General features: G+C 46.1%; 1 protein-coding gene across 5 annotated transcripts in view; it reads left to right on the top strand.

The window, feature by feature from the left end:
* Window positions 1–3,202, top strand: part of NUP58 (nucleoporin 58) — a 35,867-nt gene extending 32,665 nt beyond the window's left edge. For 4 of the 5 annotated variants that reach the window (XM_069013300.1, XM_069013284.1, XM_069013291.1 and 1 more), the window contains one exon: window positions 1,237–3,202. In XM_069013300.1, the coding sequence (XP_068869401.1) occupies window positions 1,237–1,406 (170 nt within the window). In that variant the 3' untranslated portion in view covers window positions 1,407–3,202. The remainder of the gene's footprint in view (window positions 1–1,236) is intronic. The other variant, XM_069013308.1, reaches the window with a different exon arrangement.
* The last annotated feature ends 13,676 nt before the right edge of the window (window positions 3,203–16,878 follow it).

Here is a 16,878-nt window from a genome sequence, read left to right as displayed (position 1 = left end):
CTTAATGCAGAGTGTCAGTAACAAATTAGAGAATAGAAGACATTAGGCTTGTGAGGGCTACTTTAGGATTCTGATGAGACAACCACTTGGGCTTTTATTTCTGTCTGCCAAAAATATTTTAAGCATTGAGTTGAAGATACTGATGTGACCAAAGAATTGCTTTACCTGTCTCCTAGAGACAGTTAATGAAGCAATATAAAGTAATGCATATTGAGAATATACTTTCTTGATTGTGAACCTGTCCTATTTTTCTTGTTATCTTAATTGTTTGCAGGTTTTCAGGTACAACTTGTATGAAGCTCTTTATTAAAATTTGAACATGTCATACTTACTATTTTGTGGTCTCTTGAGACAACAAGAAGTGAAGTTACAAAGTTCTCCTTCTTTTTAAGTAATCTTTGAGAAATTTCTAGCATTCTCTAATAGTTGCAATTATTATCCAAGTTGGTTGTGCATAACTGATATAAATTTATAAAAGAAAGTCAAATAAGTTAGTGTTGCTGGAAACTGTACGAAGACTTTCTTAAACTGATGTTGTTTCATAGCTGAACCACATGTTCAGTTTGTTTACTTTGATAGAAGGGGGTGGAGGAGTTAAAATACCACAATTTGCTCAGCTAGTCGTTCAGTTTTTCCAAAGCTTTGTTTCTAGTGCTGTTTTTTGGTCTGTCATAAACGGGTGTTTTTAAATATAAGCAATTTGGCAAGGATTTTGAACCTTTTCTGCCTCACATTTAAGGTGTGGTCTGTGCCATGTATGTTACAAAGGCTGGCAGAGGTAGCCAAGTCAGTAGGAAGAAGGCTGAGCACTCCAACTCCAGCTTTGCCATTTCTCTGCTGTGAGTGGTCCATGGTCCACCTGTATCTTCTGCCTTCCCTCCCACCTTAGGGAGTGCATTGCATGTTTATGCTAAGAACTTGAGGAATTATGGTTCTTCTGTTGTACAATTTCAGTGAGACTTCAGTGTGCTACTCTTGTATGGATAATGGTATAACAGACTTGTGATTTAGGGTGTAACTGCACTCACTGAGGTAGTCTGTGTTAGTGCTGCAATATCCAAGTTGTCATGGCAAGTCCAAGTACTCTAGCAGAGTGATTTACCATTGTTGATCCATCTTGGTAGAAGGTGTTCCAACTGCTGGTAATAAAGTGGCTGTTGTTCAAAACTTCAAGGAGAAAAAGTTTACAATCCTGATATAACTTACATTTTAAAATATTTTTCCCTCCCCCATAAGGCTTTGGGAGCTCGACTACATCTGGGTTTAACTTCAGCAATCCTGGCATCACAGCATCAGCTGGCCTGACATTCGGGGTGTCTAATCCTGCATCTGCAGGCTTTGGGACAGGAGGGCAACTTCTTCAGCTGAAGAAACCTCCAGCTGGAAACAAGCGAGGGAAAAGATAGGCCCCCCTTTTAGGGAAGGGGAAGTGCATCAACTTTGTTCATCTGAAAAGTCTATTTTTCTAGATTGATATGTTAATTAAATTGCATCCCAGGAGATTTATAAAAATTTTGCTACTTTTCCCTAGTGAAATCATAATGAACAGCTATTTTCTTGTGAATAGAAACTCGTTTATGTATTCTTATTTTGGGCCCTAGTTTTAGAAATGTTCTATACTGCATTATTATTAAAGATTCTTGTAAAATCATCTATTTAACCTAATGTTAGTAGCAGAATATTTTTTGTTAATAAGCTTTATACCATATGAATATATGCATATTTGTTTTTTTTGTACAGATAAAATATATTCTAGTACAAATACTAGAGTTCATATCTTCTGTTCCTGGATATGGCCTTTAAATCTACTTCAGGGTGTTTTTGTGTATATGGATGTAAATATATACAGTACAGTGCACACGTCTGTGTGTATGTATGTGTATATATATATATGTATAAAACACAGATGTGCATACCTTACCCCATAGACAGATCTCCTTTTCTTTGTGTGTTCTGTTTCTCCATGTTGCCCTGTGGTCCCATATCTTGATGTTCCTAGGAATTTCAAATAGTGGGTCCCAGACTATGTCATCATTGCTTCTGTGTTTTATTGTTTAAAACCAGCTGAAATACAATGTTTACTATTTCTTAGAGTTTGGTAGATAGTGGTTAGCAGCTGTTTTGGTTTGGTTTTTAACCTTTTTCTTGACCCATTTAGCAGCCAACTCTGAAGAAGAATCTGAGATTTCAACACAGAGATTTCATGTCTGATGTTCCCAAACTGTTTGATTTTGTTTTTTTTTCTCCTGAGCTGAAGAGTAGGGCTCTGCAGGATTTCAGCTGAAAGCTCAGGATGCCACAAGGTCTGTGTTGCACGCAGGAGTTGTCAGGCTGGATAAGCTTTCCCCTGCAGTTGAGGGAGATAGGATGTGCTGTCCTAGTGAAAACCCAAATTAGGTGTTGCAAACCCAAGTTGATTCATGAGCTTCTCATCAGCACCGCCTTAAAAGCAGTTGGGCATCTGCTTTCAAACAAGGTGTAGTACAGTAGCTTGCTGCTCAAGAACAGAGGAGGAAAACGATGTAATTTGAGGGTTAGAGCTATTGCAGCAGTAGTTTATGAATCTTACATACCGCAACATCATAGCTTGTTGTTCTGCGTCTCCAATTGGGTGTGCACAAAGAATATCTGGGAAAATATCTTAAGAAGGAAATAATAGATCAATTCTTTGCAAATAATGATACCAGGTTGATGTGTGAGCATGAAACTTTGGAGCCAAGTTGATTTTATGTATAGGTTTTGTCTTTTGCTTTCTATTGTTAAAGTGTTACTACCATTTTGTATGTTTTGGAAGTGTCTGCATACAGCAGTGATTGCTCTTTGACAAATGTTTGGTATGCCACTTAATCTGATAAAATTAAGGGAAACTGAGCACAGAATTCTTCACTTTTGTACTTGTATGTTATTGCATCTTTGTGAGCAGTCTCTGAGGAAGGGATATGTGTTTTTTAATGTCACAGAAAAATAAAGCTTACGGTTTATTTTGATTTCAATCTGTTTTTAAACTTTTATTGGGCTGCAGTCAAAACTGTAATGTTTGTATTCCTTTGTTACTGCTTTTTTTAATAGTTAATATGTTAAACCACTGGATTCTTATAATGTATTAATTTGTGAAACTAATTCTAAATGTGTACTGTTTGTCCATATGTGCAACTTACCATTGTGCAAACAATAAAACAATAATGCTGTGATCCTTGTAATACATATTTGCCTGAGAGATCATTTCCTGACGTTCTCCTGCTTTATAGGAGAAACAAAAACCTCATTGGCTAATATGTAGAACTGTTTTTCCTAGAGTTCATATAGTACAGAATTGTTCTTGCTGAAATTAGGGCCTTGATCCTGGATTGAAAGTGCAGCGGGAGAGGGGGTAAAGGGAGGTATTGTATTGTGGGGTTGTCTAGAATTTCTTCACAGTGCATGATATAAACCTGGATTGTGGTGTAATGTTACACAGCACTAGGAATGGCTTTGTAAACGGGGAAACAGTCTGAGCCTCCTGGGTAACCTGTGCTCTGTTTCTTTTCACATTAAAAAACAGTTATGTCCTTTATTTAGCCTAAGTGAAAAAGTGATTATATAATAGAATAATCACATATTGTAGTACAAACTAAAGTCAAAATGGGATTTTAAATAATTATATTCCCAGAATATTACTATGGATGGTTGAATTTAGCCATAGTTTTCAGGGGTCAACACTGTAGACACTGTTTCAAATTATTCCCCCTCCTCCAATTTAAGGACATGTTAATATGATTAGAGTGTAAAATATAAATGCATTCAAGGTGTGGCTTGGTTTTCTACAAAGCAGGTTAAGAAGCTGACCTATATTTAAACACCATGAAATTAAATCAAGTCTGGATTATTTGTTCTGTGAAGAAAGACAAGTCTGTACTGGAAGAGGGTTCAAGGTACATGTAAGACAAGGTTTGCTATTAGTTTGTACCTTGTTGTACAGCTGTGGGATAAACTTAGATATGTGGCCTCATTCTTTTAGTAGAATTAACTTGTTTTTCCTTCAGCATTTTCCCTACGATGAAGACAGCAGGAGAAGGGAAAGAGGTATGCCTTAGATTGGTTGGTTCAAGAACCTCTTTCTGATCCAGAACTTCTTTGCGCTCGCATTTGTCTTTGTTCCTGTCAGATCAGTTTGGTAGATACACCTGCTTCTTTCTTGTGAATTGTGAGGGAGGAGATTGAAATAAGGTGGAGTGGGACAGAGTTTATGCATCTTCCTCACCACAAAAAATCCAAATTCAGCTACACTCCCTCCATCTACATATTCCTAACATAACTGCATTTTGGATCTTGATTGTATATATAGCATTATTTTTTAAAATTAAGGTTCGGGAATACAGCTTTAGTGGCCTTTTCCTCCCTCTTTAATGTCAGTGGTAATTTTTTAGTTATTTCCACTCTGCTACTCATGAGAACAGTAGAAATAATCCAGAAATAATGTCAGCTCAGTTATGTTACTGGTTATACCTGGAATGTCTCAGCAGAAGAAACACCTTGTAGATTCTTGATGAAAAATTAAGAGTATCTGTCAGTACCATAGAGCATAAATGCCTTATGCTCTGTAAAAAGTTTGTTCCCCTAAAATTCTTTTGCAAGTTTCTAAGAGCAAAGAACCGTCTATGTGCAAAAATTTCCAGCAACAAATTACGTAGTTTTGGGACTAACTGCTGGGCTTGTGCTGTCAGGCTGTTCCTCTCATCCCTCTCATGAAGTACCTTTCAGCACTGTGGCTGCTGTCTCCAGACACCGATGGACAGTTAAAGTATCACAGTCATTGACTGGTATGGATTCTCATGGAAATGGGCACCTGGGTTTGGGGAGGGGTGTGACATGGAGTTGATGCCTGCAGCAGCTCTGGAAGACTATGTACCCACTGCAAGTGTCCATGGAGCTCCAGCACAGCTGTGATGTGCCATCTCCACTCAACCAGGCTGGTGGGTTCCTTAAAAGGAGAATGGAGGTGTGATGGGGATAAAGTGTGGGGAGAGGTGAGGGGGATATAAGGCACAAGGCTTTCTGCTGTGAATCGGACAACTCGTTTTAATTCAGTTCAGGAGCATCTCTTCTGAGCTCAGTGTTGAATGTTCACCAGGTGGCAGGAGGCTGCCAGTTACATACTGCCATCACAGGGCCCTTGCAGGAGTAGCTGACATGCAGGAAATACAGGGAAATGGTCAGTGACCTGCCATGCCAACTCGCCCCAAGTCTGTGGGGCTGGATGGGATCCACCCAAGGATGCTGAATGAGCTGGTGGAAGAACTGACCAAGCTACTTTCAATCATTTACCAGCAGTCCTGGCTAACCAGAGAGGTCCTGGTTGACTGGAGGTCAGCAAATGTGACACCTGTCTGCAAGAAGGGTCAAAAGGAAGACCCAAGGAACTACAGGCCTGTCAGCCCGACCTCAGTGTTGGGGAAGGTCATGGAACAGATCACCTTAAGTGCCATCATGTGGCACATGCAGGAGAACCAAGGGATCAAGCCCAGACAGCAGGGGGGGTTGTGAAGGGCAGGTCCTGCTTGAGCAACCTGATCTCCTTCTGCGACAAGGTGACAAGCTCAGTGGATGAGGGAAAGGTTGTGGGTGTTTTCTACCTGGACTGTTGTAAAGCCTTTGACACATTCTTCCACAGATATTCTCCTGGATAAACTGGCTTGGACAGGTGCACTTCTGTCAGCAATGGTGTGGCCAGCAAGACCAGGGCAGCGATCATCCCCCTGGTAGCTGGCACTGGTGAGGCCACTCCTCCAGTCGTGTGTTCAGTTCTGGGCCCCTCACTACAAGGACATTGAGGGGCTGGAGCGTGTCCAGAGAAGGTCAGCAGAAGAGGGGAAGGGTCTGGAGCACAAGTCTGATGAGGAACAGCTGAGGGAGCTGGGGGTGTTAGCCTGGAGAAAAGGAGGCTTAGGGGGGGAGCCCTGAGCTCTTATCGTTGTCTACAACTGCCTGAAAGGAGGGGGTAGTCAGGTGTGTGTCAGTCTCCCAGGTAACAAGTGACATGACAAGAGGAAATGGCCTCAGGTTGTGCCAGGGGAGGTTTAGTTTGGATATTAGGGAAAAATTCTTCACTGGAACAGCCTGTCCAGAAAAGTAGTTGAGTCACTGTCCCTGTAAGTGTTCAAAAACAATGAGGACTTGGTGTTTAGGGACGTGGGTTAGTGGTGAACATGGCCATGCTAGGTTAATGGTTGGACTTGATCTTTCAATCTAAACTATTCTATGACAAGGTATGTCACCTTTTGTCTCCATGTCATAAACATATTCTGACACACTTTTTTTTAAGGTGGTAGAATTTTGTTGAACTTCAACATTTGAACAATCCTTCTGACCCATTTGAATCCTGTTGCTCAGAGGTTTTATACTTAATGCTTTTTTTCACTCCACCTCAGGAATTTAATCTTTATAACCCATGGCTGCAGTTAAATGCCATAGTGAGGAGGTGAGTAGGCTACATTTCATTAGCTTTGTTTTCTGTTTTCTCACCTTTTAGGGATAAGGCAATTCTAGCTTATTATCAACAGGTTATGATTAAGTTTAGAAGCTTCTACAAACTAGAAGAGCTTCTGGTCTGAGCTTACATTTGTTTGAGTACAGATCAGGCCCCACCAGGATATCAGGTCATTTCTGTTGAGCAGTTGTATGGAAAACTTGAAATACATACTTCTGTCCTAAATAGGTCAATAGCTGAAGAGGCAAAGGATACTTGTTTGTTCAAGTAATGTTTCACAGACTGATGGATTTCTCTTTTTTTCTTTTCTCTTTAATGCAGGGATCACTCTACGGCATGTGCTTGGGTACCAGCAGGACAGCAGTTTATTAGAACGTCGGGTAATTGCTTCCAAAATAAAGTTCTGATTAGAGGCTGGTATATAGCTCCTGGGAAAAAAGCCCCTCTGTGCATTTAATGTGGCACTTTGTGGCAACAGGATATGCTTCTGGGGTAATGATGATGCTGGTCACAAAAGCAAGCTAGGAGGATGAGGTTTTGATCAGTCACTGCGCTGTAGTAAAAAGGGAAAGAAACACAGACTCGATGAATATGCAAAGTAAAGAATTCAAAATCAAATTTTATTTGAAAAATACTTATTAAGAGGAGAAGAGATAAGTTCTCATAGGGAAAAAAAGTGACGGGCAGCTTGAGTAGACTTTCAGTGGAGTGAAACCTTGGGGGAAAAAGTATGCACAAGCTGTGTACAGTTGGGTAGTCTATTAACTCCATGGTTAAGTACCTAAATAGAAGCTACCCTGAAGTGGAAAAACGCCGTAACTTTCTTGTCCTGTTGACAGTGTTAGCATTCCTTGGCTGTTTGGGCCGCTCTTATTTCTTTATTAACATACATATATAGAAATGTAACCTTTGAGCATAAACACTTTCACTGTGGTTCTATCCAGGGGTAAGGTAAGATAGATGTGATAAAGGTGTCCTTACTGAAAAAAAAAAAAGGCTATCTTTCAAAACAAAGTTTGGAATGAGTGGGCCCAAATGCTTAATGGAAGCAATGGCAGTGAGCAGTTAGTCCTCAGTAGTGTGGGGACATCTCTCTGTCTCTGCCAGAGACCACTCCTTTTGTGACAACGCGTGGAGGAGTGACGGTGAGCATACCTGTATCTTACCACTGTGCTGCCTTTGTTTGGTGCACCTGTGCGTGGCACAGCTCTCCAGAGTGTAGCCTCCTTTAACAACTATGGGGCTTCTAATTTAATGTCAGGTCAGACAAAGTGAATGGACAGAAGTGATATGAAGGAATCATATCATTAGGGTGTCAGCCTTAATGCCATGGAAACGAGTCTTTGTAATGCACATTACATCCGTTTCAAATAGGAATTGTCTTCTATCTTATTTTATTTAGTTGCTGACTAAGGGAACTGGTGGCTGTCTGAAGGAACTCCCTGCACCTGACATGGCCATTGCTTGCCCCCACAGTAGCAGTTTCATGCTTAAACTACAGGAATAACTTTCAAGGAGCAGGCAGATGTTCACATACCTCCAGCAGCCAAACCAGAACAAGTCTTATTCCCGGGAAGGGGGAGACCTTTGGCTGCTAACTAAGCTTATGTTGGTACAGCCCACAGGGCAAAGCTCCTACCTGATCCTGTGGTGGCAAAGAGAAGTTGATGCTGAGCACTGCTCTGAGATCAAAGAGGGAAGGCTTTTAACATTGCTTGTATTGGCTTCTGGCATGACAATGCTGTCAGTGCCAATAGCAACCTCCTGTTTCTATCAGGCAAGTGAAAAAGAGGCTGGAACTGTGGCAGCTTGTACAAATTTAATTTCTGTAGTGGAGAGGCAGGTCAAATACAAAGGTATATTTAGCTTAAATTTATAGTTTTTTAGTAGCATTATTTAGCTAGAAATACTCTGAATAATTTGCCATTTTACACTTGAGAATTACCACCTTCATCATCACCTCTCGCAATGACTTATTTCTAATGCTGCAGTACCTGTTGTTGCTGTGTCATGGAGATATCCATGTTGGGGTGGCATCAGGGCTTGCCAAGCTTTGGAGCTGCTGGGAAATACAGGGACAGAATAGATATGGGGGTAAGATCCTGGTCTCAGGTAGATGGATGGTGATACCATGCCAGCAGGTTGTATACCAACAGAATGGTATAGCAGTACCAGAAGAACAGAAATACAAAAAAATCTAACACTGCTGCAGAGTGCTGGATGTATCATTTAAAGTTAGCCCTGGGAAGCAGAGGGAGGGGCAAAATTCTAAAGCCTCCTTGCCAGGCTAGATAACTGTCAATTAAAATAGGAATGATTCAAGCAGATACAGTCTTTTTTACTTCTTCTCTAAGCAGTAAAAAAATGTCCTGATCTAGGAAATATTCTCAGCAATACTGTTAATTTTCCTCAACAAGTTGCTGCTTCTTGCTTGTCTGATGTAGTAATCCCTATATAAACCCCCAAACTGCAAACTTAGCTGTACTAAGTCCTGTTGAGCTGTACCAAGAGAAGAAGCACTTTTTTCATGTTGGACCGCACTGATTTTACAGTGCAGACAGTAAGTGCAATAAAAGGCAACAACTGTGTGCTGATGCTACTTCCATAGCATATATGGTGCCCAAATCCTTGTCCTGCGCTATGTCTTTAGGAGGTGAACAACAGTAAATTTCTTCTTTAAAATATACTTAGTATCCTCTTACTGCATTTGATAAAATTCTAATCCTTGATGCTCTACATGGCATAAACTGAAATGTGAATGTGGAAAATTCCTGTATTTTCTTGTGGTTTTCTTTTTTTAGAACAAATAACTTTATGAAAATAATGGCTTATCAAATAGGCCAGTCTCACTATGAGACCAGTCAGTCAAATGATGGATGTATGCACCAAGTAAACACTCCTCTATATTTGGGCTGAGGTGAGTGCAGAGCAGAAAGAAGAGCAGGGAGCAACGTTTGGGCAGTATCGTGCTCTCCTTGGCATGCCTTTCGCATTGTCAGTGTCCCTGGAGCTCTGGGCTTTGTGGTTTTCTGAACGTTAACCCTAGGCGTAACCCTAACCCTAGCTCTAGGCGCAGCCTAAGAAAGAGCATTGGCCTGAGTCGGGTTCTAATCAGGAAATCACTGAGGCTGCAATGTTGGGGCAGTACCGCGCTCCCATTGGCATGCCTTTCGCATTGTCAGTGTTTCTGTGGCTCTGGGCTTTGTGGTCGTCTAAACCCTAACCCTAGGCGTAACACTAACCCTAGCCCTAGGAGCAGCCTAAGAAAGAGCATTGGGCTTAGTTGGTTTCCAGTGAGAAAGCCACAGCGGATGTAATGCTAGGGCAGTACGGCGCTCCCCTTGGCATGCCTTTCGCATTGTCAGTGTCCCTGTAGCTCTGAGCTTTGCAGTTTTCTGAACCCTAACCCTAGGCGTAACTCTAACCCTAACTTAACCCTAACCCTAGCTCTAGGCGCAGCCTAAGAAAGAGCATTGGGCTTAGTCGGGTTGCAATGAGAAAGCCACAGCAGATGCAATGCTAGGGCAGTACTGTGCTCCCCTTGGAATGCCTTTCTCGTTGTCAGTGACTCTGGAGCTCTGGACTTTGTGGTTTTCTGAACCCTAACCCTAGGCGGGACTCTAACCCTAACCCAGAGTGCAGCCTAAGAAAGAGCACAGGGCTGAGTTGGTTTTCAGTGAGGAATTCACTGAGGCTGCAATGTTGGGACAGTACCGCGCTCCCCTTGGCATGCCTTTCTCATTGTCCGTTCCCTGGAGCTCTGGGCTTTGTGGTTTTCTGAACCCTAACCCTAGGCTTAACCCTGACCCTAGCCCTAGGCACAGCCTAAGAAAGAGCATTGGCCTTAGTCGGGTTCTTATGAGGAAATCAATGAGGCTGCAATACTGGTGCAGTACCACGCTCCCATTGGCATGCCTTTCGCGTTGTCATAGTTTCTCGGGTTCTGACCTTTGTGGTTTTCTGAACCCTAACCCTAGGCGTAACCCTAACCCTAACATTAGCTCTAGGCACAGCCTAAGAAAGAGCATTGGGCTGATTCAATTTTCAATGAGGAAGCCACTGAGGCTGCAATGTTGGGGCAGTACCACGCTCCCCTGAGCATGCCTTTAACATTGTCAGTGTTTCTGTAGCTCTGGGCTTTGTGGTTTTCTGAACGCTAACCCTCGGCGTAACCCTAGCCCTAGCTCTAGGCGCAGCCTAAGAAAGAGCATTGGGCTTAGCCGGGTTGCAATGAGAAAGCCACAGCAGATGCAACGTTGGGGCAATAACGCGCTCCCCTTGGCATGTCTTTCACATTGTCAGTGTCCCTGGAGCTCTGGGCTTTGTGGTTTTCTGAACCCTAACCCTAGGCGTAACCCTAACCCTAGCCCTCGGCGGAGCCTAAGAAAGAGCATTGGGCTGAGGCAGGTTCCAATGAGGAAGCCAGTGAGGCTGCAATGTTGGGGCAGTATGGCGCTCCCCTGGGCATGCCTTTCTCATTGTCAGCGTCCATGGAGCTCAGGGCTTTCTGGTTTTCTGAACCCTAACCCTAGGCGTAACCCTAACCCTAGCCCTAGGCGCAGCCTGAGAAAGGGCATTGGGTTGAGATGGGTTCCAATGAGGAAGCCACTGAGGCTGCAATTTTGGGGGAATACCGCGCTCCCCTTGGCATGTCTTTCACATTGTCAGTGTCCCTGGAGCTCTGGGCTTTACAGTTTTCCTGAACCCTAACCCTAGGCATAACCCTAACCCTAGCCCTAGCTCTAGGCGCAGCCTAAGAAAGAGCATTGGGCTGAGGCAGGTTCTTATGAGGAAATCACTGAGGCTGCAATACTGGGTGACTCCTCTGATCGGCTTGGCATGCCGTTCACAATGGCAGTGTTTCTGATGTTCTGGGCTTTTAGGTTTTCTGTACCCTAACCCTAGGCGTAACCCTAACCCTAGCCCTAGTCGCAGCATAAGAAAAAGCCTTGGTCTTAGTCGGGTTCTAATGAGGAAATCACTGAGGCTGCAATACTGGGTGACTTCTGTGCTCCCCTTGGCATGCCTTTCACATTATCAGTGTCCCTGGAGCTCTGGGCTTTGTGGTTTTCTGTACCCTAACCCTATGCGTAACCCTAACCCTAACCCTAGCCCTCGGAGCTGCCTAAGAAAGAGCATTGGGCTGAGGCCGGTTCCAATGTGGAAGCCAGTGAGGCTGCAATGTTGGGGCAGTACTGCGCTCCCTTTGGCATGTCTTTCGCATTCTCAGCGTCCATGGAGCTCTGGGCTTTGCAGTTTTCGGAACCCTAACCCTAGGCTTAACTCTAACCCTAGCCCTAGGTGCAGCCTAAGGAGGAGAATGGGTCTGAGTTGGGTTCTAATGAGGAAGCCATTGAGGCTGCAATGTTGGGGCAGTACCGCTGTCCTGGGTTGAGGTGTATTCTATTACCATCCTCATGAGCTGTGGAAATCAGGTGGGGCAGTGTTTCCTTGCCTCCTCCCCCCAGACTATCTTGCTGTTAATGGCCCATCGTTGTCCTGCCGCATGACTCAGAGATAACTCCCTCCGGACTATCTTCTCTTAATGAGCCTAATCAACACTTGGCCTCATGACTCGTTACCCCATTGTGAGATGCTCCACCCAGAAGGAGGAACCAAGCATCCCATCGTGGATATCATCTAAGACTGAGCACCAGAGACAACCCTTCTCCACTGGATCTCCAGAGGACAGGACCTACAGAGCCACCACCGGACCTTCTGAGGAAGAGCAGACTTTTTTTTAATCTACAGGATCACCGCTTCAGAGGACTGCAACCACCACCCTGCCTAACCGGGACTCAGGTTGTATCCTAACACTCTCAGTTTGAACTAGTGTTTTCTTTCGGTCTTTCTTTTTTTTTTTTTTTTTTTTTTCCACTTTTCTTTGATTATCCCCATTAAATTGTTATTCTGACTTGGTACCTCCCACTGGCTTGTTTTCAAACTAGTACAACCGCGCTCCCCTGGGCATGCCTTTCGCATTGTCAGCGTCCCTGGAGCTCTGGGCTTTGTGGTTTTCTGAACCCAAACCCTAGGCATAACCCTAACCCTAGCCCTCGGAGCTGCCTAAGAAAGAGCATTGGGCTGAGGCAGGTTCCAATGAGGAAGCCAGTGAGGCTGCAATGTTGGGGCAGTATGGCTCTCCCATGAGCATGCCTTTGTCATTGTCAGCGTCCCTGGAGCTCTGGGCTTTGTGGTTTTCTGAACCCGAACACTAGGCATAACCCTAACCCTCACCCTCGGAGCTGCCTAAGAAAGAGCATAGGGCTGAGGCAGGTTCCAATGAGGAAGACACTGAGGCTGCAATGTTGGGGCAGTACGGTGCTCCGCTTGGCATGCATTTCGCATTGTCAGTGTCCCTGGAGCTCTGGGCTTTGCGGTTTTCTCAACGCTAACCCTAGGCATAACCCTAACCCTAGCCCTAGCTCTAGGCACAGCCTAAGAAAGAGCATTGGGCTGAGCTGGGTTCTTATGAGGAAATCACTGAGGCTGCAATACTGGGTGACTCCTGTGTTCAGCTTCGCATGCCGTTCACAATGGCAGTGTTTCTGATGTTCTGGGCTTTTAGGTTTTCTGTACCCTAACCCTAGGCGTAACCCTAACCCTAGCCCTAGTCGCAGCCTAAGAAACAGCCTTGGGCTTAGTCGGGTTCTAATGAGGAAATCACTGAGGCTGCAATACTGGGTGACTTCTCTGCTCCCCTTGGCATGTCTTTCGCATTGTCAGCGTCCCTGGAGCTCTGGGCTTTGTGGTTTTCTGAACCCTAACCCTAGGCGTAACCCTAACCCTAGCCCTAGGCGCAGACTAAGCAAATGCATTGGGCTTAGCCGGGTTGCAAAGAGAAAGCCACAGTGGATGCAATGTTGGGGCATTACCGCGCTCCCCTTGGCATGTCTTTCGCATTCTCAGCGTCCATGGAGCTCTGGACTTTCTGGTTTTTTGAACCTTAACCCTAGGTGTAACCCTTACCCTAACCCTAGCCCTCGGCGCAGCCTAAGAAAGAGCATTGGGCTGAAACAGGTTCCAATGTGGAAGACACTGAGGCCGCAATGTTGGGGCAGCATGGCGCTCCCCTTGGCATGCCTTTCGCATTGTCAGTGTCCCTGGAGCTCTGGGCTTTGCAGTTTTCTCAACGCTAACCCTAGGCTTAACCCTAACCCTAGCCCTAGGTGCAGCCTAAGAAAGAGAATGGGGCTGAGTTGGGTTCCAATGAGGAAGATGCTGATGCTGCAATGTTGGGGCAGTATGGCGCTCCCCTTGGCATGCCTTTCTCATTGTCAGCGTCCCTGGAGCTCTGGGCTTTCTGGTTTTCTGAACCCTAACCCTAGGCGTAATCCTAACCCTAGCCCTAGGCGCAGCCTAAGAAAGGGCATTGGGTTGAGATGGGTTCCAATGAGGAAGCCACTGAGGCTGCAATGTTGGGGCAGTACCCCACTCCCCTTGGCATGCCTTTCTCATTGTCAGCGTCCCTGGAGTTCTGGGCTTTGTGGTTTCCTGAACCCTAACCCTAGGCATAACCCTAACCCTAGCCCTAGCTCTAGGCTCAGCCTAAGTAAGAGCATTGGGCTGAGCTGGGTTCTAATGAGGAAATCACTGAGGCTGCACTACTGGGTGACTGCTGTGCCCCCCTTGGCATGTCTTTCGCATTGTCAGCATCCCTGGAGCTCTGGGCTTTTAGGTTTTCTGAACCCTAACCCTAGGCGTAACCCTAACCCTAGCCCTAGGCGCAGCCTAAGCAAAAGCATTGGGCTGAGGCAGGTTCCAATGAGGAAGCCAGTGAGGCTGCAATGTTGGGGCAGTACTGCGCTCCCCTGGGCATAGCTTTCTCATTGTCAGCGTCCATGGAGCTCTGAACTTTGTGGTTTTCTGAACCCTAACCCTAGGCGTAACCCTAACCCTACCTATCGGAGCTGCTTAAGAAAGAGCATTGGGCTGAGCTGGGTTCCGATAAGGAAGACCCTGAGGCTGCAAAGTTGGGGCAGTACCGCGCTCCCCTGGGCATGCCTTTCTCATTGTCAGCGTCCCTGGAGCTCTGGGTTTTGTGGTTTCCTGAACCCTAACCCTAGGCATAACCCTAACCCTAGCCCTAGCTCTAGGCGCAGCCTAAGTAAGAGTATTGGGCTGAGCTGGTTTCTTATGAGGAAATCACTGAGGCTGCAATACCGGGTGACTCCTGTTCTCAGCTTGGCATGCCGTTCACAATGGCAGAGTTTCTGATGTTCTGGGCTTTTAGGTTTTCTGTACCCTAACCCTGGGCGTAACCCTAACCCAAGCCCTCGGCGCAGCCTAAGAAAGAGCGTTGGGCTGAAACAGGTTCCAATGTGGAAGACACTGAGGCTGCAATGTTGGGGCAGCATGGCGCCCCCCTTGGCATGCCTTTCTCATTGTCAGCGTCCCTGGAGCTCTGGGCTTTCTGGTTTTCTGAACCCTAACCCTAGGCGTAACCCTAACCCTAGCCCTAGGCACAGCCTAAGGAAGGGCATTGGGTTGAGATGGGTTCCAATGAGGAAGCCACTGAGACTGCAATGTTGGGGCAATATAGCACTCCCCTGGGCATGTCTTTCGCATTGTCAGCGTCCCTGGAGCTCTGGGTTTTGTGGTTTCCTGAACCCTAACCCTAGGCATAACCCTAACCCTAGCCCTAGCTCTAGGCGCAGCCTAAGAAAGAGCATTGGGCTGAGCTGGGTTCTTATGAGGGAATCACTGAGCCTGCAATACTGGGTGACTCCTGTGATCGGCTTGGCATGCCGTTCACAATGGCAGTGTTTCTGATGTTCTGGGCTTTTAGGTTTTCTGTACCCTAACCCTAGGCGTAACCCTAACCCTAGCCCTAGTCGCAGCCTAAGAAACAGCCTTGGGCTTAGTCGGGTTCTAATGAGGAAATCACTGAGGCTGCAATGTTGGGGCAGTATGGCGCTCCCCTTGGCATGCCTTTCGCATAGTCAGTGTCCCTGGAGCTTTGGGCTTTGCAGTTTTCTGAACCCTAACCCTAGGCGTAACCCTAACCCTAGCTCTAGGCGCAGCCTAAGAAAGAGCATTTGGCTTAGCCGGGTTGCAATGAGAAAGCCACAGCGGATGCAATGTTGGGGCAATGCCGCGCTCCCCTTGGCATGCCTTTCGCATTCTCAGCGTCCCTGGAGCTCTGGGCTTTGTGGTTTTCTGAACCCTAACCCTAGGCGTAACCCTAACCCTAGACCTCGGTGAAGCCTAAGAAAGAGAATGGGGCTTAGTTGGGTTCCAATGTGGAAGACGCTGAGGCTGCAATGTTGGGGCAGTACCGTGCTCCCCTGGGCAAGCCTTTCTCATTGTCAGCGTCCATGGAGCTCTGGGCTTTGTGGTTTTCTGAACCCTAACCCTGGGCATAACCCTAACCCTAGCCCTAGCTCTAGGCGCAGCCTAAGAATGAGCATTGGGCTGAGGCAGGTTCCAATGAGGAACCCAGTGAGGCTGCAATGCTGGGGCAGTACCGCGCTCCACTGGGCATGCCTTTCTCATTGTCAGTGTCCATGGAGCTCTGGCCTTTCTGGTTTTCTGAACCCTAACCCTAGGCGTAACCCAAACCCTAGCCCTAGGCGCAGCCTAAGAAGAGCCTTGGGCTGAGGCAGGTTCCGATAAGGAAGACGCTGAGGCTGCAATGTTGGGGCAGTATGGTGCTCCCCTTGGCATGCCTTTCTCATCGTCAGCGTCCCTGGAGCTCAGGGGTTTCTGGTTTTCTGAACCCTAACCCTAGGCGTAACCGTAACCCTAGCCCTAGGCGCAGCCTAAAAAAGAGCCTTGGGCTTAGTCGTGTTCTAATGAGGAAATCACTGAGGCTGCAATACTGGGTGACTGCTGTGCTCCCCTTGGCATGTCTTTCGCATTATCAGTGTCCCTGGAGCTCTGGGCTTTGTGGTTTTCTGAACCCTAAGCCTAGGCGTAACCCTAACCCTAGCTCTAGGCGCAGCCTAAGAAAGAGCATTTGGCTTAGCCGGGTTGCAATGAGAAAGCCACAGCGGATGCAATGTTGGGGCCTTGCCGCGCTCCCCTTGGCATGTCTTTCGCATTGTCAGCGTCCCTGGAGCTCTGGGCTTTCTGGTTTTCTGAACCCTAACCCTAGGCGTAACCCTAACCCTAGCCCTAGGCGCAGCCTAAGCAAATGCATTGGGCTGAGGCGGGTTCCAATGAGGAAGCCAGTGAGGCTGCAATGTTGGGGCAGTACTGCGCTCCCCTGGGCATTCCTTTCTCATTGTCAGCGTCCCTGGAGCTCTGGGTTTTGTGGTTTCCTGAACCCTAACCCTAGGCATAACCCTAACCCTAGCCCTAGCTCTAGGCGCAGCCTAAGTAAGAGTATTGGGCTGAGCTGGGTTCTTATGAGGAAATCACTGAGGCTGCAATACCGGGTGACTCCTGTTCTCAGCTTGGCATGCCGTTCA

This window comes from Aphelocoma coerulescens, chromosome 1 (assembly GCF_041296385.1).
Source record: "Aphelocoma coerulescens isolate FSJ_1873_10779 chromosome 1, UR_Acoe_1.0, whole genome shotgun sequence".
In the NCBI taxonomy this organism is placed as follows: Eukaryota; Metazoa; Chordata; class Aves; order Passeriformes; family Corvidae; genus Aphelocoma; species Aphelocoma coerulescens.
This window is presented reverse-complemented; position numbering and strand designations above follow the sequence as displayed.